This window comes from Alexandromys fortis, unplaced genomic scaffold (genome assembly GCF_014885135.2).
Source record: "Alexandromys fortis isolate MF-2015 unplaced genomic scaffold, M_Fortis_MF-2015_v1.1 scaffold_84, whole genome shotgun sequence".
Taxonomy (NCBI): domain Eukaryota; kingdom Metazoa; phylum Chordata; class Mammalia; order Rodentia; family Cricetidae; genus Alexandromys; species Alexandromys fortis.
The window spans coordinates 4,527,061-4,548,435 of NW_026068017.1; the positions used below are offsets into that span (position 1 = coordinate 4,527,061).

General features: G+C 57.3%; 1 protein-coding gene across 9 annotated transcripts; it reads left to right on the plus strand.

Annotated features, from left to right (window-relative positions):
• Nucleotides 1-154: 154 nt before the first annotated feature.
• On the plus strand, nucleotides 155-21,332 carry Kdm6b (lysine demethylase 6B). 9 transcript variants are annotated; one of them, XM_050162503.1, is made up of 24 exons: nucleotides 155-291; nucleotides 6,788-6,899; nucleotides 11,527-11,659; nucleotides 11,907-12,050; nucleotides 12,137-12,278; nucleotides 12,475-12,573; nucleotides 12,671-12,890; nucleotides 12,982-13,074; nucleotides 13,152-13,313; nucleotides 13,398-13,601; nucleotides 13,687-14,034; nucleotides 14,120-16,293; nucleotides 16,394-16,520; nucleotides 16,625-16,730; nucleotides 17,605-17,810; nucleotides 17,907-17,974; nucleotides 18,062-18,133; nucleotides 18,223-18,371; nucleotides 18,498-18,612; nucleotides 18,701-18,888; nucleotides 19,023-19,164; nucleotides 19,543-19,669; nucleotides 19,756-19,926; nucleotides 20,031-21,332. In XM_050162503.1, the coding sequence occupies exons 5-24, from the start codon at nucleotides 12,142-12,144 to the stop codon at nucleotides 20,052-20,054; spliced, it is 4,932 nt and encodes a 1,643-aa protein (XP_050018460.1). In that variant the 5' UTR covers nucleotides 155-291; nucleotides 6,788-6,899; nucleotides 11,527-11,659; nucleotides 11,907-12,050; nucleotides 12,137-12,141; the 3' UTR covers nucleotides 20,055-21,332. The 9 variants fall into 9 exon arrangements, with proteins under 9 accessions (XP_050018460.1, XP_050018469.1, XP_050018466.1 ...); XM_050162512.1 differs by having other exon boundaries at nucleotides 17,910-17,974; XM_050162506.1 differs by lacking the exon at nucleotides 155-291 and adding an exon at nucleotides 2,565-3,335.
• The last annotated feature ends 43 nt before the right edge of the window (nucleotides 21,333-21,375 follow it).

Consider the following 21,375-nt stretch of genomic DNA (forward strand, 5'->3'; position numbering starts at 1 on the left):
TTGCACCCGAAGCCTTGTAATCATGACTCGGAATCATCGCCTGACACCAGAGATGAGGAGCGCAGGACTGAGGGCGGGGCGGAGCAGAAGAGGGACTTCAGCGCAAAGGGGCGGGACCACGACTCGGGGGCGGGGTTGGGGAAGGGGGGGCAGGTGCGGGTGTTTGTGTTGGAAAATCAAACTGCGCCACGGGGTGGAGCGGGCCCCCCCAGTCCCTGTCTGGGAGAGGGGGGCCCGCTCGACCCCCGGGAGTCCTTGCGGATCCTGAATATCTGGGACCCTCAGAATAAGGTAATGGGGAGCCGCGGGGGCTTTTGAAAAGAGGAAAGCCATCTCCGTGCAAGGGGGCGGAACGTCAGACTCTGGAGGGATCTGGCTAGGGATGGGCATTTGGGTCTTGGAAAAAGCAATGGCAATGTTGGGGCGCAGGACATCCAGGTCCCCAGAAGTGAACAAGGCAAAGGTAGCGGAAAAACTGGTCTTGGTTCCAAAGGTCAAGAGGGCCTGAAAGTACTCCCAGTCCCGTTGGGATAGGGACTTACACTAGGGCGGGGCTCAACGATCTTGAGGAACAAGACTACAGGGCAGTTTGCAGTTAGGTCTAGGTTAGGCGATGGCCCATGTAGATCATATGCGATCAGGCATGACGAGCCTCCAGTCACGGGGCTACTTGAAGGCTCCTTCCAGCTCTTTCCCCTGGTGAGATGTGTGTTTTCAACCTTCAGCATCCCATTAGGAGCGGTAGCTTTCCCCAGCTCACCCGACTCCACCATACCTTCTGCGCTAGGCCTCGCCTGGTTCGTTCCCCTAGTCCCTGGCGCAATACCACTTTTCCGTCTTCAGTCCCCCTAGCCTTCTCTGGGCTTTGGCCCTTTCTCCATACTGAACCTTTCCCACGTAGCCGCGAGATGGCGAAGATGAGACGCCCACCAGGCTTGCGGGTGGGGGGTAGGGGTAGGATGTAGCCATGACCCACAGCGTGTAAGGAAGGCGGGCTGAGGTTCTCGTTTGATTTCCTGTCATCCGTCTGGCACCCACCCCCACCTCTGTTCCAGGAAATCGTAAGCGTATGGGTAAAGGGCAGAAGCTGGGGACAGGGCTAGAATCTCAGTCTAACCTTTTTGGTCTAGAATAAACAGTGGTGGAGGGGCACGCGGGTTGGTTCCTGAGCTACAGATTCGTTCCGGCCTTTTGTGGCCGGTGGCCGTGTCTTGGGGTGGGGTGGGGGCTGGAGTGTGTGGGGAAGGTCGAAGACAGAACACCTAGTTCCCGGGGGATGAGAATCCCGAGAGAAAGAAAGAGAAGCAAGGAGCTGAGATGCTATAGAAGTGACTCCGTAACCGTCAGGAGTAAGGCAGTACCCAGAAGCTAGCTCTCTGGTCGGATCTCGGTCGCTTGCCTGGGTTGTTTGCTCAGTTGCCGGAGTAACAGGCCAACCAGCGTCCCCCGCCAGATTCCCAAACTCTCCCTCTACTGTCCAATCCGCTGTAGCGGACGTCGCCTACGTCAGGGCTCTAGTGACCAATGGGGAGCTGGCACTATCGAGAGTCTGAAAGAGGGAGAGGGAGGAGGTGGAAGGGGGGAGGCGGTGGCTACCCAGGATCTGCACGTGCACTCCCACACGCCTTGTTCCCAGTACGCCCTCTTCCACTGCACGCGCCCAGGCAGTCTCTTGCGCCTGCGCAGCGAATCGGTTCCCCCCCCCCCTTGCCTTAGGTCTTCAGTCTTGAGTTTGCAAACTAGTCCAGGGCTGCGTTTTTCAACCCCTGCGGGCCCAGACGTCTGGGTGGATTTGCGCTCTTTAGCCGGGTGTCGACTGTTTATGTCAGTCTCTGGTGGGAAGGATGGCTACCGGTGTTCTCAATCGCCCTCCCCAGCTGGCGCCCCAAAGTTCCCAGGTGGGCAAGGCGGAGCCGTGGTTTCCGAGCCCCCAGGCTCAGTCTTGGCTTTCCCGAGGTCTAGCTAAAGTTGTTTCCACAAAAGAAAAGGAGTGTGTACAAGCACCCATTCCCGAGGCTTCACCCGCCCAGGCCTAGCTGCGGTTAGTGTAGTGACCCGGCAGGACAGTGTAAGAAGCCCCTGGTGGTCCAGGTGACTTGGCCAGGGGGTTGTCGTCACGCACATTTTTTTTCCTTGTTAATTCCTGTTTTTTGATATGCATACCAACCCTTTCCCTCCCCTTCCCTCCCCTTCCCTAACGTTTCCTTCGAGCTCTCTATAGTGATTTTTGCACCTCCCTTGGCTCCTTTCGGACAGTCTGTCCCCGGCTCCACTCGTCCTTCTCGGCTTCTCCAGAGGGTTATATAACTCTTCCTCTCGGCGTGTCCTGATTTCAACTCCACAGACTCCGCCCTAGAACAGCACGGGAGGGGCGGGAGAGTTGGGGACCCAGACAGATTACGGCTGGCGGCCAGCTGGGGCACAGGGGATCCCGCAGATAGCAGACGGAGTCCCTCGGGTGCCCTGTCCCTAGTCTCCCGCCCCTGACCAGGGATCAAGCCCAGAAGAAAGAAGACACAGTATCTCGAAGGGGCGTGTCGGGACAGTCAGAAATGTGGGTTGGGAGGTCAAGGCTGGAGGCTGACAGGAGGAGGCAGGCGACTGGCCGGATTCCCTAGGATTAGTTCTGCTGGGGTTAATACAGATAAAGGCAGAACGCCTGGGTTCCCTCCTTCGTCTCTTTTTTGGGGTTTCCAGAATTCCTATTTCCCAGGAAACAGCCAGCCAGCGGCTTCTTCGCCCTGCTAGGAGTCAAAGGGCTGTGTTAGAGGTGGCCTGGGATGATGTCACCAGTGCACGTGCCCCGGGACGGTTGCCAGGCAATGCGATCTCCTCCCCTTTCCACTCCCTCCCACCTCAGCCCGGAGTCCCGTTCCATTCCCGTGCCATCTCTTTCCCCTTTCCTTTCCCTTGGCATTAGCGTCCTGCAGGTGGGAAACCCTGGCCTGGAGTTTTGTGGGGGGGAGGGGCGCGGGTGTGGTGTGGCTTAAAAGACTTTGCTCCTTTGCTGGGTTGAGAGAATTCTGGGTCATTTTTTTCTAGCTTGCCAAAGAAAAACTTCCTCTTCAATCTCCTTTTCCTCCCCACCCCCGCTGGCGCCTTGGCAAGAGTCTCCTAGAAATCTTTTTACTTTCCCACCTGCTGCATGGCTCAGTGTCCTGTTGCCCCTTTCCCATCTTGAGTTGAAGTGGGTGTAGTTGCAAGACAGCTGCCCCTGCGAGAAGAGCTGTACGTGGGGTATACACACCAACTCATCCCTGACAGCCGCTCCACCTCCTCTCACCAAACTGAGGATACAGTGTTAGGCTGAAAAGCCAAGGTCTTTATCTTTGTAGGTAGGTGGATCAGCTTCTGCCATTGCCCACTTTTGAGAGAGGAACTCAATGATATCTGTGGTTGCCCTTCTGTTAAGTTGGGCATTAGTGTCTCCTTTTATACGCCTTAGAACTTGGACTGTCAACTCAAACCGGGATTCTAATCCCAGCTCTGCAGGATTGGGACTCGGAAAGGTCACAGCCTCTCTGAGCCTCCAATCCTTAATCTTGGACATTTAAATATCAATACCTACCTTTTAGCTGAAGGGAGGGGGTAGTGAAATAATTTATGCAAAGCGTTAGCATAGTGGTTGGCATAAAATAGGCATTATTAAATGGTGTTAGTTATTATAGTGGGTGGACCTGTTCTAACGTAGCCGTCACTATGGACTGGGTAGAGAAGAGTGGAGAGTTTTGCTAACGTGTGTGTGGGGTGTGTGTGTGTGTGTGTGTGTCAGGAATTAGCATCGACTACTTTATGTACCTTATTTAACGTGGGCTTTAGTCAGATTTGCATTGCTTTCTTTAGGTTTATTTTTCCCCTCCTAAAAAAATAGCTAAGATGATTTCTTTGGCTGTTAAGATAATTATGTTGTGGCTTATGATTTTCAAGCGATACTCTGGTTCCCTCCCTCGTCGCTCTCTTGAGCCTTTCATTTTGCAAAGGGACTCCACAGTTTCCCTAGCGGGGACATGATTAGGCTAAAGGGGTGTGTAAAAGGTTGGGGTGGGTGGAGAGAGACTAGTGGGGGGAGGCTAGGGGAGCGGGTAGTTAAAGGAAGAGACCGGAAGGGAGGAGGAGGGAGCCTGCTGGTGGGGAGGGAGGGGAGGAGGAGGAGGTGGAGGAGGAGGAGGAGGACGAGGAGGAGGAGGAGGGAGGGAGGGGGTTGGGGAGAGCCTGCTACAGTTCTTTGTTTGACTCCGGGACTCAGGGACGGGGAGGAGGAGGGAGGGAGGCAGAGGCTGCAAGCGTCGGGGCAGGCCCAGGAGGCAGAGGAGGGACCGTCTCCCCCGCCCCCCCAGCCCCCATTCCCCCCCTGCTGCTTCCCCCCTCCCTACCCGGACTCTGGGGGCTCCGCCGGGGGACAGACACCCAGCAGGTAACCCCAGCCTGGCTCCCCCTCCCCCTGTCTTATTTTCTCCTACACCCTCCCGGACGACCCCTTTCCGTCTCCCCCGATTCCCCCGGCCTTGCTTTTCCCCCAGCCCTCCTTGTTCCATTCCCCCCCGAGTTGGGCTTGTCGCCTGCTGGCTCCGTCACCCTCTGTCTCGTGCAGCCTGACTCCCTTCCCCCCACCCCATAGTGTGTGCTCCCCTGTTCTGCCCGAGGCACCTTTTGGGGTTCTGTCTCGCTGTTTCTCAGGCTGGCTTCTTCCGACCTGTCTCCAGGGGCTTTAAGGGAGGAGGGAGTCCTTATCTTTTAATGGCTCCCCGCAGCCTCCTTTGCCCCTTTCTCCTTGTAAGCAGTCTCTAGGGGTGAGAGAAAACCGGAATTTGGGGGGCCCTCTGGAGAGGCAGGGGGCTGTGTGTTGCTGGAGACGGGCTGGGAGTGTGTGTGAGGAGGGGGTAGGGGTTCGTTAAAGACCGGGCTGCCTCTCTGATGTCCCTTTAAAAGGCCCTTACATTTCTGGGGACTGGGGGTGGGGTGGGGAGGTGGCAAGCTGCCTGCTTGGGGGGCAGGGCCCTTGGTTTGTCCACACCGTCAGGGGTGGTAATGATTTAAAGGGACAGCCTTGGTGTGGCCACTGCCACTCTGTGCTGGCAGGAGGGGAGCTGGCAGGCTGTGTCTACAGAGGCTCGGCTGGTGAGCAGGGCATTTGAGGCTGTCTGGTGTTGGGCCTGCAGGTCGGCTGTACAGCGACTGTGGCTGGAAAGGCACAAGAAGTGGTTGACAGCCTGTCCTGAGGGTGCTGAGTCTGGGCTCTCTCCTTTGACTCCATGACCAGGAATCTGTGGGCCACCAGGTGGGGGCCACTGGCAGATCTGCAGGCCAGCAGGGTGACCTGAGCACTTGGGGGCTGGCCCTTCAGCTTCCCCTTTTGTTGTTTGGTTATCTGCACAAGAAGGCCCCAGCCCCTCCTCCTCATCCACATGCCCCCCACCCCCACCCCAGCTGTTGGACAGATGAATTACAGCCTGCTGCTTGGGGCCAAGGCTGGTAAGGGATTAAAGTTCTGAGGTTGGCCCTTTAAATGGCTGTTGGCCCTCCCCCACTCTGGTGTCCAGATACCCGCACACACCCTTCTGACCCCCTTGACTGCCCCTCACTCCTCTTGGCCGGCCTGAGGCCTCCCTTCTCCCCACTAGACTAGACCCTTTCTAAGACAGCCCACCTCCACAATGCTGTCAACTGCTGGGGAAGCCGCTTAGTCCTGAATTTGCCTCCCTGTCCTGAAGGGTTGCAGCCTCTAGCATATTTCTCCAGCAGAAAGACAGACCTTGGCAATCTGGCTTTCTCAAGCCTGCAGCTGACCACTGCCCCTTAAGGGCCTTGCTTAGGTCAGAAATAACACCTCCCCGGGGGCTGTGTCATCAGCGGCTAAGAAAGCTTGCGGTACATTGCATCATGGAGGCTGGGGGCCAGAAACCTAAGTCTCTGGGGCAGGGGGAAAGATGGGGCCTGGAAGGCCAGGAAATGGAGAGGCCAGGCAGAGAGCCCAAGTGTGGGGGTCCTAGGGCCAGGAGGATGGAAAACATAGGTTCCTGAGGAGTGAGTCTGAGGTGAGGGTTGACGGAGGTCTCACCCCTGTATCAACCTCATTCTTGGCCCTTGACTTGTATTAATAGACCTAGCTCCCTGTATCAAAGATTGGGGGGGGGGAAGGGAGTGGGCCCCTATCACCTCCTTGGGCCATGCAGAGGAAGGAGGTGATGGGGAAACAGGATATGGCCTTGGAGGTGACATGGAGGGAGCTTGCTGCAGAGGCCATTTCCCGGATCAAGCCCAGAGTCACAGTTGTTGCAAAGACGGCTCCTCCCTGTTGGGCCCGTTCATCTTGTCTGGCCACCTGTGCCACTTGCCAGGACCTGCCCATACCAGCCTAAGGGAACGGGAAGGGTCAGAGTCCAAAGGGTGGGGTTGACTACCTGGTGTCTAGTTAAGGTTGGGGAGGAACTCCTGGATTGGAGGGAGCAGAACTCAAGGCCTAGGGTCCACATGCCCTGGGGCCAGAACTGAGGCTGGCTTGGCTGTAACTGTGCCTACTCTGGGTCCAGCCAGGAGAGGATCATGCACTGGTGTCCAATGTAGACTTCCTCAGGTGCCACAGCATGTCCCCTTTACCACCTGAACCAGGCTGCTTCTTGAGGGGGGGAAGGTAGGAGGATGGCTTTTTTCCAGGTTGCTATGGAAACTGATTCTCTCATCTCATCTGACCTCTAGAGCCAGGTTTCTCCTCAGTGAGGGGGCAAGGAACACAAGGGACTCCTCCATTGTGGGAGACTGCACCTCTAACTGAAATCTTCTCTTTTAGGTTCCCCCAGGCACCATGCCAGTCCCATAGCACTCCCCACACCACGGCTTCTGCTGCTCCCCATTGCCAGGGTGGTTGTTCCAATGAGACTGGATACTTCAAACTCCATCTGGTAAGCTTGGCTGCGGAGTGTCACCTCCTTCCCCCAGGTCCGACTCTTCACCGCATGCTATGATCTGGTTCGTGCCCACTCATCAGAATGGTCCCGTCCAACTATAAGCCTCCCCCAACATGCCATGCTTGAATGGTTCAGCCCTCCGGGTTGGCTCGCCCCTCTTTCTCCTATGAATGGTTTATTCCTGTACTTCACCAGCCTCTCAACTACCTGGAAACCTCTTATCCCACACTCCCAGTGCTACAACTCATTTGCTAACTGAAGAAAGCCAGGGTTTGCAGGCTGAAAGTAGATGTGATACACCCCAGTGAAATTTCTTCTTGTGAAGGGGAAGGCTTTGCTTCTGTAGGAGGGAATCGTCACGCTAATAAAAAGTGCTTGGGAATTGATGCAGGGAGATGTTGGGGATCACTGCCATACAGCTAGCTCGTGTTTGTCATGGCCATCTTCGAATGTCACCTCTATGATCTCCGGCCCATCCTCACCATAACCGGCTGTGGATTTGCTTTGCACACCTAACTCTTCTGCTTTCCCCAGACCTTCTGCAGCTCCCTCCCTGAGGAGAAAGGAATGTTCTCTAGGCTGGAAACTTGAGTTCTCGGGTTCTGTGTTGCTCCTCCCCATTCTTCATTGAGTTCCTTGAATAGGACTATTTTTTCCTACCTCTCCGCGTTAGCATGATGGTTTGCACATTGGTGCCTTGCTAGACTTGTGTTGAATGAGTGTTGTAACTGAATGGACCGCTTCACTGCCAAGAAGCCGCAGAGCCTCCTGCCCACATCTTCTCTAGAGGATATGAGACATTTGGGATAGTAACAGTGGAAGGCTGAGCTAGGAGGCAGCCTGCAAGGATAAAATTGAGGGAGAACAGGTCAGGGGCAGTGTAGAAAAGGTAGTCCTGGAAGAAGCCCAGCTGTCCTCGCATTTGCAGAATGGTCTTGTTTGAGTTAGTTACCTCATTTGCAACATAGGGTAATCAAGTACTTCTATGCCAGGTTTTGGGCAAGAGTTAAAAGATGCATGTAAAAGGTTTCACACAGTGCCTACCATTTAATAAATGCTAGCAGTTTCCATCATGGTTGCTGCAGGAAGCTGTGAAGATAGAATGAAGACGCTGAGGAATGGGACTGAACTTGAAGGCAGACAGAGTCCCAAATAATTGACTAACCATTAGGATCACTGACCCAGTAGGAAGTCACAATTCAGGGGAGTTAAGAGAGCCATTCGAGCCTGGCTCTGTTCGAGAACGTGAAGGCAAACACAGAAGGGCATGTGCACAGACACACGTGATCACCACAGTAATGCAGAGGCAGACCCAGACAAAAGACTGAGACAGGAGCCAACCAGACACACAGACAGAGACAGCCTCGCGGAGTCAAGTAGACAGGGATAATGACAGGAACGCGCCAGACACAGGCACCGAGGGAGACAAGATAAGCAGATATGCAGGTGCACACAGACACCGAGACCTACACACAGCCGGCCCTGTTAGACTGACTGGTGAACACAGCGCCCAGTCAGAGGCAGACACAACGCCCGCAGTGACACATAGCGGGCCAGCGCGCCGGGCCACTGTCACTTGTCGATGGGGGCGGGGAGGGGCCGGCGGCGGGGGAAGGCTGGGGAAGGGAATCCCGGGCGGGCGGCCTGCCCGGGAGGCTGAGTCACTGCGGAGCCTCAGCCCGCGGCCCTCCCTCTCCCCCCGGCTCTCCCAGGTGAGAAACGAGCCGGTAACTTCCTAGCTTCCGTCACGCCGAAAGAAGATTGCAAAGGAATGGGACCCGCGGGGGTCGTTCCTGGATCCGCCCCACCTTCGAGCCGGTGCGTGCCGGCTAAATGCAGGCTCAGGAAAAACCGGTCTGCGGGGTCTGGTGTCTTTGGCCGTCCAGTGTCTGCTTGCGGACCGCGGGCCTTGTGCCAAGCGTCCCTCTTATACCCCGCGTTCCGGGACCTGCGCGGAGGGGCTCTTCTGCCCCAAGCCCAGAGAGAGTTAAGTGGGTGTGATTGATGGAGTGGTTCTCTCCTGGGACTTAAGGAGGAGGGGGTCGGTTAAAGTCCTAGAGTCCAGATCCCGGATGCAGGAGGCGGAGCTTGGCTTTACCGGGAGTGCCCGGATGGAGAGGGCGTGGTTTAGGCCCAAGTGGAATTAACCCTTTCTGGGTGGCCGGCTTTTGGGGCTGTAGGTCGGGTTGGGGAGGCTGGATTGTCAGCCTCAGAAGTGTGTCGGCCTCCCAGCCTGGCCCTGGGCGTGTGCATCTACCTTCTGTCTGTCTGCGAGGAGTCTGTGGGTGTCTGTCTTTGTGCTTGTCCCTGGTTGCCCCCTCCCCTTGGTTAGTACGAGCACTGGGAGTCGGGGAGGGCCATTCGTGCCTCAAAGCGAGAGTGTAGGTGAGAGTGGACGGCGAGCCAGCCGGCGGCGGCGGCGGTGGCGACTGAGGAACAGGTGTGAGTGTGGTGGCTGCCCAGCGCGGGGTGGGGCCGTTTTGAGGGAGACTGAGGGGAAATTCCGCGGGACCGGTGGCGAGCAGTGTGTGGGCTGAGGAGTTGTGTCTGCCTCTGACTGTGTGTCTGTGTGAGCTGAGGGAGGCGGGGGCTGAGTCAGTGGGAACAGGGGATGGTTTTCTGAGTGACTCACTCTTCCCCCACCCCAAGCCTGATTCAGACCTTGAGAAAGGCTTTGTTCGTGGGGCGGATGGGAAGTCAGGCGCCCGCGTCCCTGGTGGGGGACACATATCCGTGGTGGTTGGCGAGATTATGCTTAGGGTACAGGAAGTTTTGTCCTGGAGCGCTCTCCTGTAGTCCATGGTGTCGTCGTGGGAGGTTGTGGATAAAGGTTGAAGATCAAGAGGGCTGGAGGGACGGAACTCGGTAGTTTAGGGAAAGCTGAGTCAGTTCCCCGTGGGAAAGGGGAAGTGGCAGAGGGGAAGTGTCATCATCGCAGAAGGGGAAGCTGCATTTCCTGGCAACTAGCAGCGTTCTGGGCACCACTTCCTTAGTAGGGTGTCAGCTTCTCTGACATCTGGTACCCCGAGCTGCCGTTTGTCCACGTCTGGTCCCTCGGTCTCCTCAGTTTGGGCTGCACTTGACCACATTAGCGTTGTACGGGTCCCAGGGCTTGGCAACTGACAGACTGCAGCTCAGGAGAGTTCTGGCCGGAGCTCCGCGTGAACTGAGGAGTCCGCGGAGCGCAGTCTCCCCAACCAGGGCTTGGACCGAGTAGCCTGCGGGAATCAGTGGGCTCCAAACATTTTCACGCACAGATGACCTTGCCCCAGCGGGAGGGAAGACTGTTTTCGCCAGAACCCCTTCTGCCTTTGTGGGCTGGGTGGAAATTTCCCCACAGTGCAGACTTCTCAGCCAAGGCGAACTTTCCAGCCGCCCCCAACCCCTCGCCGCGCGCTCTCCCCCGGCTTCCTGCCCGGCGCTTTCTCCAGCTGGAGCGCTGGCCCCGCCCCCGCGGCTTTGTACTCGACACTCGCCTCTCGCCGCTCTTTGTACTCTAGACTCTCAATGGACCGATCCCGGGAGCGGAGCCGGCTCCCTACCTGCGGGGACCTGGGGTATGCGCAGGGAAGCAGCTCTGGGCTCTGAGAATCGAGAAGGGAAATCTGGGACTAAAGGGAGCGTGCCTAGGACAGAAGAGGACTGTGTCCGTTTGGGTCCAGTCAGCTTCGACGGGAAGGAGTAAAGGGGGGGGGGCCGTAAAGGAGGAAGTGAAACGGGTTCTGGGTTCTTTAAGGGAGTAGGCGGTGAGAGTGGGACAGGGGTGATGTCACTGCCTGTTGGGCCCCGCCCTCCTCACCCTCCCAAAGGACCCCCCCCCTTACACACACAGCTTCCGCTGCGCAAGTGGCCACGTCACGGGCAACCCCCGAAATCCCCCCTCCCTTGGGGGGGTGGGGGCCACGTGGGCCGTGGGGAACCGCGTGGCCCCGGCAGGGAAGGGGCATAGAGGATACAGGAGCCACGCGAGAAGGGCCACTCCACGGGTGCGCAGCTTCCCAGAAGTTGGAGGGCTTGTGGGGGACTGGCTTAGGGGGGCCGACCGGTGTTGAAGACTCAGCCAGGGAAAGTGGAGGAGCTGGAGGAACTTGGTATGAGCCTGGGGACTTGACCGTGATTTAGGACTGGGTCCGGCGCTGGAGGTGGAGCATTCCCATAGAGGTGCTGGCGGACCTGGGGGCCGGATTCGTTGTGATTGCTAGACCTAAGCAGTTGTACCGGGGTGATCGAGTGGAGAGTCTGTCGCTGGGTGATGTGAAGTGAGGAGGGGGAGCGATGCCTTTGTCTGCGATTTGTATTGCTCTGCTGTCCGTCCTTGGGTGGATAGACAGAGGACGACTCGAACAGGCTGGCGGGGACCATTGCCTGTTGGGTGGATGTGTGAGGCTTGCCCTCAGGTCGGCTAGTGAGTGATTTCCCATCCTCACTATCATGGGTCTTAGCCAACTTGAGGTTACTGCCCTGTCGGCCACGGGTTTCTGATCCGAGATGTGGACCCTAGGTGGTATCTTTGGGGTCACGTCGGGGTCACCCTAGAGCGAGCTCGTCTGACCGGCCCTGCCGCCCTCCTCCGGAGGCCGTGGAGTGCTCGGCTAACCTCGCTCCTATTGGTTCCTGCCAGGCTGTTACTGAGGCGGAGACAAGGGTGATGATTGGCTTTCTGGGGAGAGAGAAGTCTTGTGATTGGCTAAATCTCTGAAGCGTTTGAAGCTGTGAGAGGACGCTCCCACGGAGGCTGGGTTATCAGCCGCGCGGTAGGTTGCTTTAGTGGCTCAGAATTGAAAGCCTGTCACTTAGTCCAGCGACTGGATTGTACCTATTGCTGACTCCCTTCCCGCTACTTGTCCCATATTCCTGTTACTCCACTTGCGGACTTCTAGGGGCTCCTTATGCCGGTGTCTGCCCGGCTCCTTGCCCTGAGTCTTCCTGCTCAGACAGTTCAGACCAGGCTTGGGCCCTGACTGTACTGGCAAGCTCAGTGTACTTTTCTTCTCTCTATAGAATTGGTTGTGGAAGGCCAGAGACTGCCGCCTGGAAACAGTGGGCACTCTTGTTAAGAGCAATTGGAGCGGGACCATCGTGCCAGAGAGCTGGGGCAGGGGGGCGTGCCCCGTCTCCAGGGCTCCTGGGGCCACTGCTGACCTGGTAAGGGAAAGATTGGGGCTGGTTTAGCTGAGCGTACAGCTATGTTTTGTCCCCCATTACAGCATGATCTCTTGTCCCTGACTTAGGCTGGATGCATCGGGCAGTGGACCCTCCAGGGGCCCGCTCTGCACGGGAAGCCTTTGCCCTTGGGAGCTTGAGCTGTGCTGGGGCTTGGAGCTCCTGCCCACCCCATCCTCCTCCTCGAAGCTCATGGCTGCCTGGAGGCAGGTGAGATTTGGGCCCTGAGTCCCCTCTCCAGGCATTTCTTTTCCTGTTTCTCTATTCATTTCCGCCACTCGCTGTGAGTTCCTATTATTTTGTGGGCCCAGACACCAGCCTCACCTGCTCTTAGTCTTGTTAATGTCTCCTTTCTAGGGAGCAACATTCCTTCTGGCAATACATAACGGACCTTTTCTCTTTACAGATGCTCTGTCAGCATCGGGCAGCCCCCACTCCCTGCTCCTTTACCCCCATCACATGGCAGTAACTCCGGGCACCCAAACAAACCCTATTATTCTCCTGGGTAAGTGGGGGGTTCAGAAGTTCTAGGATTGGAGGTAAAACTGGGACTTTGAAGTGTTCCCCAAAGCCTGATCACTCCCAATGCCTCTGCTCTGTAGGACACCTTCCCCTAGACCCCTCCACGGGAAGCTGGAATCTCTGCATGGCTGTGTACAGGCACTGGTCCGGGAGCCAGCCCAGCCCGGGTTGTGGGAACAGCTTGGACAACTGTATGAGTCAGAGCATGACAGTGAGGAGGCTGTATGCTGCTACCACAGGGCCCTTCGATATGGAGGAAGCTTTGCTGAGCTGGGGCCCCGAATTGGTCGTTTGCAGCAGGTGGGACGAGGCGGGACACAGGTGGCTGAGATTGCGCTGTCTGGCTCGGTGTCTCTAATCTATCTTAATTGGCCCTTTGCTCCCGCCCCAGGCCCAGCTCTGGAACTTTCATGCTGGTTCCTGTCAGCACCGAGCCAAGGTCCTGCCCCCACTGGAGCAAGTGTGGAATTTGCTGCACCTTGAGGTGAGGCAGAAGCTCAGTGAATCGGGGAAGGGAGTTGAGGGAGGCTGGGGCCCATGCCAGCATCTCTCTGTTTGCAGCACAAACGGAACTATGGCGCTAAGCGAGGGGGTCCTCCTGTGAAGCGATCTGCTGAACCCCCAGTGGTACAGCCTATGCCTCCAGCAGCACTCTCTGGCCCTTCAGGAGAGGAGGGCCTCAGCCCTGGAGGCAAGCGGAGGAGAGGCTGCAGCTCTGAACAGGTGATTGTCCGCGGGTCAGCAGGAGAGGGGGTGCATGGACCGGGCAAGGAGTAGGATTTTCACACTCTGTTCTTTCTCTTCTAGGCTGGCCTTCCCCCGGGTCTGCCACTCCCTCCACCACCATTACCACCACCCCCACCACCCCCTCCTCCACCCCCACCTCCACCACCACTGCCTGGCCTGGCTGTTAGCCCTCCATTTCAGCTGACTAAGCCAGGGCTGTGGAACACCCTGCATGGAGATGCTTGGGGCCCCGAGCGCAAGGGTTCGGCACCCCCAGAGCGCCAGGTGAGCCCCTTAACCGTCACCTTTTACCTCCTGTAAGTTCTGTCTTTTCCCCTCCTCACTTTGTGACCATGTCTATCTCCCATAGGAGCAGCGGCACTCGCTGCCTCACCCATATCCATACCCTGCTCCTGCCTACACTGCTCATCCGCCCAGCCACCGGCTGGTCCCAGCCACACCCCTTGGTCCAGGTCCCCGACCCCCAGGAGCAGAGAGCCATGGCTGCCTGCCTGCCACCCGTCCCCCCGGAAGTGACCTTAGAGAGAGCAGAGTTCAGAGGTCGCGGATGGACTCCAGCGTTTCACCAGCAGCATCTACCGCCTGCGTGCCTTACGCCCCTTCCCGGCCCCCTGGCCTCCCCGGCACCAGCAGCAGCAGTAGCAGCAGTAGAAGTAACAACACTGGTCTTCGGGGTGTGGAGCCGAGCCCAGGCATTGTATGTGATGGTCATGGGCTGACGGTGGGTGGAGGTGTCTGAGGGGCTAGAAGAGCACTCTGATCTCCTCCCTTTCTATTCGCAGCCTGGCGCTGACCATTACCAAACTCCTGCGCTGGACATTTCCCCTCACCAGGCCCGCCTGGGGCCCTCGGCACACAGCAGTCGGAAACCATTTTTGACAGCGCCTGCTGCCACTCCCCAGTTATCCCTACCACCTGGGACCCCATCATCCCCTCCACCCCCCTGTCCTCGCCTCTCACGCCCTCCACCACCCCCTGCTTGGATGAAGGGCTCAGCCTGCCGCTCAGGCTCAGCCCGAGAGGATGGAGAGATCTTAGGGGAGCTCTTCTTTGGTGCTGAGGGACCTCCCCGTCCTCCCCCGCCCCTTCCCCACCGTGATGGCTTCTTGGGGCCTCCAACCCCCCGCTTTTCTGTGGGCACTCAGGATTCGCATACCCCTCCCACTCCCCCAACCACCACCACCACCAGCAGCAGCAGCAACAGCCGCCACAGCAGTAGGCCTACTGGGCCCGCGCCCTTCCCTCCACCCCCCTATCTGGCCAGAAGTATAGACCCCCTTCCCAGGCCATCTAGCCCAACACTGAGCTCCCAGGACCCACCTCTTCCACCACTGACTCTTGCCCTCCCTCCAGCCCCTCCCTCCTCCTGCCACCAAAATACCTCAGGAAGCTTCAGGCGCTCGGAGAGCCCCCGGCCCAGGGTCTCCTTCCCAAAGACCCCCGAGGTGGGGCAGGGGCCACCCCCAGGCTCTCTGAGTAAAGCCCCCCAGCCTGTGCCACCTGGGGTTGGAGAGCTGCCTGCCCGAGGCCCGAGGCTCTTTGATTTTCCACCAACTCCACTGGAGGATCAATTTGAAGAGCCAGCTGAGTTCAAGATCCTACCTGATGGGCTGGCTAACATCATGAAGATGCTGGATGAATCCATCCGAAAGGAGGAGGAGCAGCAACAGGAGGCAGGCACGGTGCCCCCACCCCCACTCAAAGAGCCCTTTGCATCTCTACAGCCTCCATTTCCCAATGACACAGCCCCAACCACCACTGCTGCTGCCACCACTGCCACCACCACCACCACCACCACCACGACCACCATCCAAGAAGAGGAGAAGAAGCCACCACCAGCCCTGCCACCACCACCGCCTCTAGCCAAGTTTCCTCCACCTCCCCAGTCTCAGCCCCCACCGCCTCCACCAGCCAGCCCGGCCAGTCTGCTCAAATCATTGGCCTCTGTTCTTGAGGGACAAAAGTACTGTTACCGGGGGACTGGAGCAGCTGTTTCAGCCAGGCCCGGGTCCTTGCCCACCACTCAGTATTCCCCTAGTCCTGCATCAGGTGCTACCGCCCCTCCACCCACTTCAATGGCCCCTAGCGCCCAGGGCTCCCCCTCTGTTTCCTCGTCATCTCAGTTCTCTACCTCAGGCGGGCCTTGGGCCCGGGAGCGCAGGGCAGGTGAAGAGCCAGCACCAGGCCCCGCAACCCCTGCCCAGCTGCCCCCATCTCTGCCGCTGCCCCCTGCTCGTTCTGAGTCTGAGGTGCTAGAAGAGATCAGTCGGGCTTGTGAGACCCTTGTCGAGCGGGTAGGCAGGAGTGCCACCCATCCTGCAGACCCAGTGGACATAGCAGAGCCAGTGGACAGTGGGACTGAGCCACTGCTGCCTCCTACACAGGCTAAGGAGGAGAGTGGTGGGGTGGCGGTGGCAGTGGCAGCAGCGGGTCCAGGTAGTGGCAAGCGCCGGCAAAAGGAGCATCGGCGGCACAGACGGGCCTGTAGGGACAGTGTGGGTCGTCGACCCCGTGAGGGGAGGGCTAAGACCAAGGCCAAGGCTCCCAAAGAAAAGAGCCGAAGGGTGCTGGGGAACCTGGACTTGCAGAGCGAAGAAATCCAGGGCCGGGAGAAGGCCCGGCCGGACTTAGGAGGGGCTTCCAAAGTCAAGACACCCACAGCTCCAACGCCCCCACCTGCTGCTGCACCCTCTGCTCAGCCAACACCCCCAGCAGCCCCCGTCCCTGGGAAGAAGACTCGAGAGGACGCTCCAGGGCCCCCAGGGGTGAGCCGGGCAGATATGCTAAAGCTCCGGTCACTTAGCGAGGGGCCCCCCAAGGAATTGAAGATTAGGCTCATCAAGGTGGAGAGCGGTGACAAGGAGACCTTTATTGCTTCTGAGGTGGAGGAACGGCGGCTGCGCATGGCAGACCTCACTATCAGCCACTGTGCTGCTGACGTCATGCGTGCCAGCAAGTAAGTCGGGGACTACTACCCAAGGCTGCCTACTTGTCCTGGGGATAGGCTCCTGCTCATTACCCCGTGTTTCTGATCTTATTCTGTGGTCTTCTCACAGGAATGCCAAGGTGAAAGGGAAATTTCGAGAATCCTACCTTTCCCCTGCCCAGTCTGTGAAACCGAAGATCAACACTGAGGAGAAGCTGCCCCGGGAGAAACTCAACCCCCCCACCCCCAGCATCTATGTATGTATGCCGTCTGCCCCCAGAACCACTCTTCTCAGAAGGGTTGGATTGGGTCCTGAGAGCCTGGGGAAAGGATCTGACTCAGTGTCTCCTGGTTGTCTCAGTTGGAGAGCAAACGGGACGCCTTCTCGCCAGTGCTGCTGCAGTTCTGTACAGACCCTCGCAACCCCATCACCGTCATCAGGGGCCTGGCTGGCTCACTTCGGCTCAGTGAGTTTGGGGGGGGGGTATGCAGAAGGCCGTGAGGATGTGGTATGTGGACTCTTTGAGAACCGCCCCTGTGCTTGCAGACTTGCCACAGCGACCCTCATACTCAGTCATGTACAGGCAGTGTTTGAGAAGTGCTCTGTGGTGTGCCAGCCAGCCTTGAGGTCTTCTCATCTGTCATTTCTGTCCCCAGTAGACACACGGACGGGAAGGTGGCTCTCAGGAGTGATTAGAGTCACTTCTGATTGTCTTAGTGATTAGGAATGAAATGAGCCGGGCAGTGGTGGCGCACACCTTTGATCCCAGCACTTGAGAGACAGAGGCAAGCAGATCTCTGTGAGTTCAAGGACAGCCAGGGCTACCAGGGCTACACAGAAAAACCCTGTCTGCAAAGACCATAAACAAAACAAATGAAAAGAATAGATCATAGACTACTTGGTTTGGCTTTTTTCTTTATCAGTCTTTTATGGTGCAAAATTTTAAACCAGAGGAAGCTATATAAATGTAGGGTCAGTCTTGTTTCCTTTCTACCCTTAAATCTCTCCTCTCACTGAGTGATTTGAGGGACATTTCAGGCTTAGCTACGTCTTTCCCTGTTCCAGTGACCACTTGCTATTCACTGATTGCCTACTATGTGGCCATGAGCACATCTGAGGCTTCTAGTTGAGAGGCTAAGCCTGAAGTTGGAGAAAGGGGCTGGGGAAGGACCCACAGAAGGCAGCCTTGACGGCTTCCTGGGGCTGGGATTCTTGTTGATTCTTTGGTACTGAGTTCTGCCATATCTGTGTCCACCTCCTCAGAGGCCTGGCCAGTTAGAAGGGAAAGGATGAGCTGAGCATCCCATCCTGACGGACATCCCTTTGACACTCCCTTACAGACTTAGGCCTTTTCTCCACCAAGACCCTGGTGGAAGCAAGCGGCGAGCACACAGTGGAGGTCCGCACCCAAGTGCAGCAGCCCTCAGACGAGAACTGGGACCTGACGGGCACGAGACAGATCTGGCCCTGCGAGAGCTCCCGCTCACACACCACTATCGCCAAGTACGCACAGTACCAGGCATCCTCCTTCCAGGAGTCGCTGCAGGTGAGGATCATGCCCCATTGGTGACGGGTGCTGGGGTCTGACTCGAGTGGGCCTCAGGAGGTCACTGACCTAGACCTGCCCACTCATCTGACCAAGCAGGAGGAGAAGGAGAGTGAGGATGAAGAGTCGGAGGAACCAGACAGCACCACGGGGACCCCTCCCAGGTAAAGTAGAATTCCTTCCGTCCCGTCTGGCTTTGCTCTTCTGGTCCCTTGGTTCGCCAACACCTCTCCGTGTTTTTGCCCCAGCAGCAGTGCACCGGACCCCAAGAACCATCATATCATCAAGTTTGGCACTAACATCGACCTGTCTGATGCCAAGAGGTAGGTGAGGCTGGACCAGTGAAGCTGGGATGAAACCCTGCTAAACGCTGAGATACCCTCTTACGATGTTGGCATTCTTCTGTTCCCAGGTGGAAGCCCCAGCTACAGGAGCTGCTGAAGCTGCCTGCCTTCATGAGAGTAACATCCACAGGCAACATGCTCAGCCATGTGGGCCACACCATCTTGGGCATGAACACCGTGCAGCTATATATGAAGGTCCCTGGCAGCCGAACGCCAGGTGTGCTTCTCACCCTGAGCACGGTGCGGGAAGTGCGCACTCAGTGCTTAGCTGGTAGCCAATGAGGGCAAAGGGTGGCTGCCAGCTTGCCTGAGATAATCCATGACGTTCTATCTCCCTCTGCAGGCCACCAAGAGAATAACAATTTCTGCTCTGTCAATATCAACATTGGCCCCGGGGACTGTGAGTGGTTCGCAGTACACGAGCACTATTGGGAGACCATCAGCGCCTTCTGCGATCGGTGCGCACCGCCCCCTTGCTAGTCACCCCACCACAATCGGGTCCTTGGCTCTGTCACCTGACCCTGTCCGTGGCTGTTCATTCCACAGGCATGGTGTGGACTACTTGACTGGTTCCTGGTGGCCAATCTTGGATGACCTATATGCGTCCAATATTCCTGTTTACCGCTTCGTGCAGCGCCCTGGGGACCTTGTGTGGATTAATGCAGGGACTGTGCATTGGGTGCAGGCTACTGGCTGGTGCAACAACATTGCTTGGAACGTGGGGCCCCTCACCGGTGAGAGGGTGGGGTCCGGTCATCACGGGACAGTGAAGGGTGTGGGGAATGGGCCCTGCTGGGGAGAAGTGGCATGGGAACGGGGGGGGGGGGAGGCTCGTGGAGAACCCTTAGTGACCTTCTCTGGCCCGCAGCCTATCAGTACCAGCTGGCCCTGGAGCGCTACGAATGGAACGAGGTGAAGAACGTCAAGTCCATAGTGCCCATGATTCACGTGTCCTGGAATGTAGCTCGAACGGTCAAAATCAGCGATCCGGACCTGTTCAAGATGATCAAGTGAGGCCCGTTTGGCTAGCAGCCACCGCCACCTGACTTCTTTCCTACCCTTGTTCTCCTCATTCTTCGCCTGTCTTCATCCACGCCTGCAGTGTGCTCACAGAAGTCACTGTGCTGAGGAGCTCCACAAAACCCCTACTCTCGTCTCATAGCCTTTGTTTACTGTGGTGTACACACACACACACACACACACACACACATGAAATGTCAAATGTGATGTACTCAAGACAGGAAATGCAACTCAGAAGTGAAAGGGGAGGGAGGGCTGCCTAGGGAAATTGGTAGAGCTAAGGTCTTGGGCTCAGCCCGTTCTCCCCCTCCCCCAGCCTTGGCACGTCTTCTCCTGGAGTCTCCCTACCACCTTTGGCTCTTCCCCAGGTTCTGCCTCTTGCAGTCAATGAAGCACTGCCAGGTGCAGCGGGAGAGCTTGGTGCGGGCCGGTAAGAAAATCGCTTACCAAGGCCGTGTCAAGGACGAGCCTGCCTACTACTGCAACGAATGCGATGTAAGTACAAAGCGCCTGGGCTCCACGCGGTCCCCGAGGTGACGACAGTAGGCCGCCTTCCTGCTGACAGCCCCTTCCCTGGCTAGGTGGAGGTGTTCAACATCCTGTTCGTTACGAGTGAGAACGGCAGCCGAAACACGTACCTGGTGCACTGCGAGGGCTGTGCTCGCCGTCGCAGCGCGGGCCTACAGGGCGTGGTGGTGCTAGAGCAGTACCGCACGGAGGAGCTGGCGCAGGCCTACGATGCCTTCACGCTGGTGAGAGCCCCGGGACTCCCTAAGGGGCACGGGAGCGGCCGGGCCACACCCGCCAGCCACTGCCACCACTGAAGCTGCTCCGCTTTCTTGCTTTCTTTCCGTAGGCTCCAGCCAGTACGTCGCGATGAGGCCGGACGCCCCGCTCGCCCGCCCACGCAGGGCGCGGCGGGGCCACCAGCACACGCCTGGGCTGGACCTAGGTCCCGCCTCTGGCCGGGAAGGGGGTCGGGCCCAGCCCTTCCACCCTTATTGGCAGCTCCCCTCACTTAATTTATTAAGAAAAAAAATTTTTTTTAACAAATACGAGGAAAAAAAGGAAAAAAAATGGGAGACGGGGAGGGGGCTGGCAGCCCCTCGCCCACCAGCGCCTCCCCTCACCGACTTTGGCCTTTCTAGCAACAGACACAAGGACCAGGCTCCGGCGGCGGCGGGGGTCACATACGGGTTCCCTCAAGCCTGCCCGCCGCACGGCCGCACGCAGCCCGCCGGCAGACGTTCGCGGCTCGTTGTGTACATAGACATTCGGCAGCCGAGGTTTTTAATGAGATTCTTTCTATGGGCTTTACCCCTCCCCCAGGCCCTCCTTTTTTACTCCCAATGCTAGCTGTGATCCCTGTATATGTCTGTTTATTCATTTGATTATGGTTTGTATTTTTGTTCCTTTTTTGTTTCTGTTTTTTAATTTATAACAGTCCCACTCACCTCTATTTATTCTTTTTTTTGGGGGGGGGGGGAAACCCGACCTCCTGCACCCCCAAGCCATCCCTCCTGCCTCTTTGGGAGGCCTGCTCCTGGGTTCTCCTTGCGCCCCAGTATATATGTCCGGGCTTGGCCCGTCGGTCTCCGTCCGCCCGCGGCTCCAGCCGGGCTCTCATGGTGCTCAAACCCGCTCCCCTCCCCTACGTCCTGCACTTTCTTGGACCAGTACCCCCACTCCCGACCCGACCCCAACCCCACCTGAGGGTGAGCGACTCCTGTACTGTAGGGAAGAAGTGGGAACTGAAATGGTATTTTGTAAAAAAAAAAAAAAAAATAAATAAATAAAATAAAAAAAATAAAAGTTTTAAAGAAAGAACTATGAGGAAAAGAAACCCTGTCCTCCCCAGCCTCGGCCAATTTAAAAAACATTGGACACCTCTACCATCACCCCCCCTTTTTTTTAAAAGGCGTGAAATAGCCCAGGGCAGGGACACCCTGGGGTGAGTTTCTCTGGGGCTTTATTTTCATTTTCTTAGTTTCTTCTCCCGCTGGGGCTGCGGAGGGGTGGGGGGGTTTACAGTCCCGCCCCCTCGCACTGCACTGTCTCTCTGCCCCAGGGGCAGAGGGGTCTTCCCAACCCTACCCTATTTTCGGTGACTTTTGTGTGAGAATATTAATATTAAAAATAAAAGCAGGAAAAAAAGAGACCCATGTGTTTTGATGATGGCTGTAAAGAGTACCGGTTGAAGG

Excerpts from the sequence above, each read along its gene's own strand:
- Kdm6b (XM_050162503.1), top strand. The coding sequence starts at position 12,142 with ATGCATCGGGCAGTGGACCCTCCAGGGGCCCGCTCTGCACGGGAAGCC. Across the intron at positions 17,811-17,906 it reads CCTTCCAGGAGTCGCTGCAG|CAGGAGGAGAAGGAGAGTGA; the intron begins GTGAGGATCATG and ends CATCTGACCAAG. Across the intron at positions 19,927-20,030 it reads CCTACGATGCCTTCACGCTG|GCTCCAGCCAGTACGTCGCG; the intron begins GTGAGAGCCCCG and ends TTCTTTCCGTAG.